At 64.2% G+C, this 1274-nt stretch overlaps 1 protein-coding gene across 1 annotated transcript; it reads right to left on the bottom strand.

The window, feature by feature from the left end:
• Window positions 1–507: 507 nt before the first annotated feature.
• Window positions 508–1184, bottom strand: ETH_00033540 (uncharacterized protein; the record flags this gene model as incomplete). The annotated part of the gene is made up of 1 exon (XM_013377028.1): window positions 508–1184. A coding segment is annotated over one exon (677 nt), but the record flags the coding sequence as incomplete, so codon positions are not given.
• Between the last annotated feature and the right edge of the window lie 90 nt (window positions 1185–1274).

The following is a 1274-nucleotide window of genomic DNA, read 5'->3' as shown; positions in this document are numbered from 1 at the left end:
AGTAGCAGCAGCAGCAGCAGCAGCAGCTGCAGCAGCAGCAGCGGGGTGGCAGCGGAGGATGAGACTGAGAGTAGTGGGGGGCCCCCGGGGGACCCCCCAGATTGCTGCTTCCCAGAGACACAGGGGCCCCCTTTGCTGCTGCCTCAAGACAGGGCCAAAGCTCTGCAGCAAATCTTCAGTCAAAGGGGCCCCCAGAGGTACGACAGATGTGACATTTGTAAGAAAGCCACTTGCAGCACGTGCGCAGCAGCAGCAGCAGCAGCAGCAAGACCAGCAGAGACGGCGGCAGGAGCAGCAGAGGCAGCAGCAGGACCAGCAGAACTAGCAGCAGGAGCAACAGAGACAGCAGCAGCAGCAGGAGCCGCAGGAGCAGCAGCAGACTCTGAAACCGCAGCAGCAGCAACAGGAGCTGCTGCTGCTGCTGCTGCTGCTGCTCCTGCAGGGCAGCAACCCACAGCTTCCTGCCCCCTGCTGCAGTGCGACAGCTGCCTCTTGGGCTTCCACCGCTGCTGCTTGGGGGCCCCCAAGGGGGCCCCCCTCCCCCCCTCAGCTTCTGAGTGGCTCTGCAGCAAATGTGTCTTCATGGGAGAAACAGCAGCAGCACTTGCGGGGCCCCCGGGGCCCCCCCTGGTACCCCATGTCTCTTTGCTGCAGCAGCTCAAGGGCCCCCCATGGGGAGTCCCCCAGGGGCCCCCCAGCGGGGGCCCTCTGGGGGCCCCTGGGGGGCCCCCTGGGGGGCCCCCCAAGGGACCCCGGGGCTGGGGCCCTTTGCTGCCGCTGGAAGCAGCAGCAAGTGCTGCAGCAAATGCTCTTTGCCATGTGCTGCCGTGTAGGATGAGAGGCCCCCAAGAAGCAAACGCAGTAGGCAGCTGGCTGCTGCTGCTGCTGCTGCTGCGGCTGCGGCTAGTCCGGCTCCTGTTGCTGCTTCCTCCGCTATTTCTGTTGCTGCTGCTGCTGCCATTCCCGTTCCTGCTGCTGCTGACGCCGCTGCTGTTCCTGCTATTTCTGCTGTTGCTGCTGCTGCTGTTTCTGGGCACCCTCCTGCTGAAGCTGCTGCCACTGCCCCTGCTTCTTTTCCTGCTGCTTTTGCTGCTGGTCCTCCTGCTGCTGGTCCTGCTGCTGCTGCTGCTGTTGCTGCTCCTTCTGCTGCCTCTTCTGCTCAGGCCTATGCGGGGGCACTTCATGCGTCTGTCTGTTGCCGCTACTGCTGTGGTGGCTTTGAGTTTTGCTGTTGCTGCTGCTGCTGCTGCTGCTGCTGATGCGGCTGCCGCTGC

The sequence above is a fragment of the Eimeria tenella genome, genomic scaffold (genome assembly GCF_000499545.2).
Source record: "Eimeria tenella Houghton genomic scaffold, Eth_scaff4413, whole genome shotgun sequence".
NCBI lineage: Eukaryota > Apicomplexa > Conoidasida > Eucoccidiorida > Eimeriidae > Eimeria > Eimeria tenella.
Note: the sequence above shows the minus strand (reverse complement) of the source record. Positions and strands in the feature narration are given on the sequence as shown.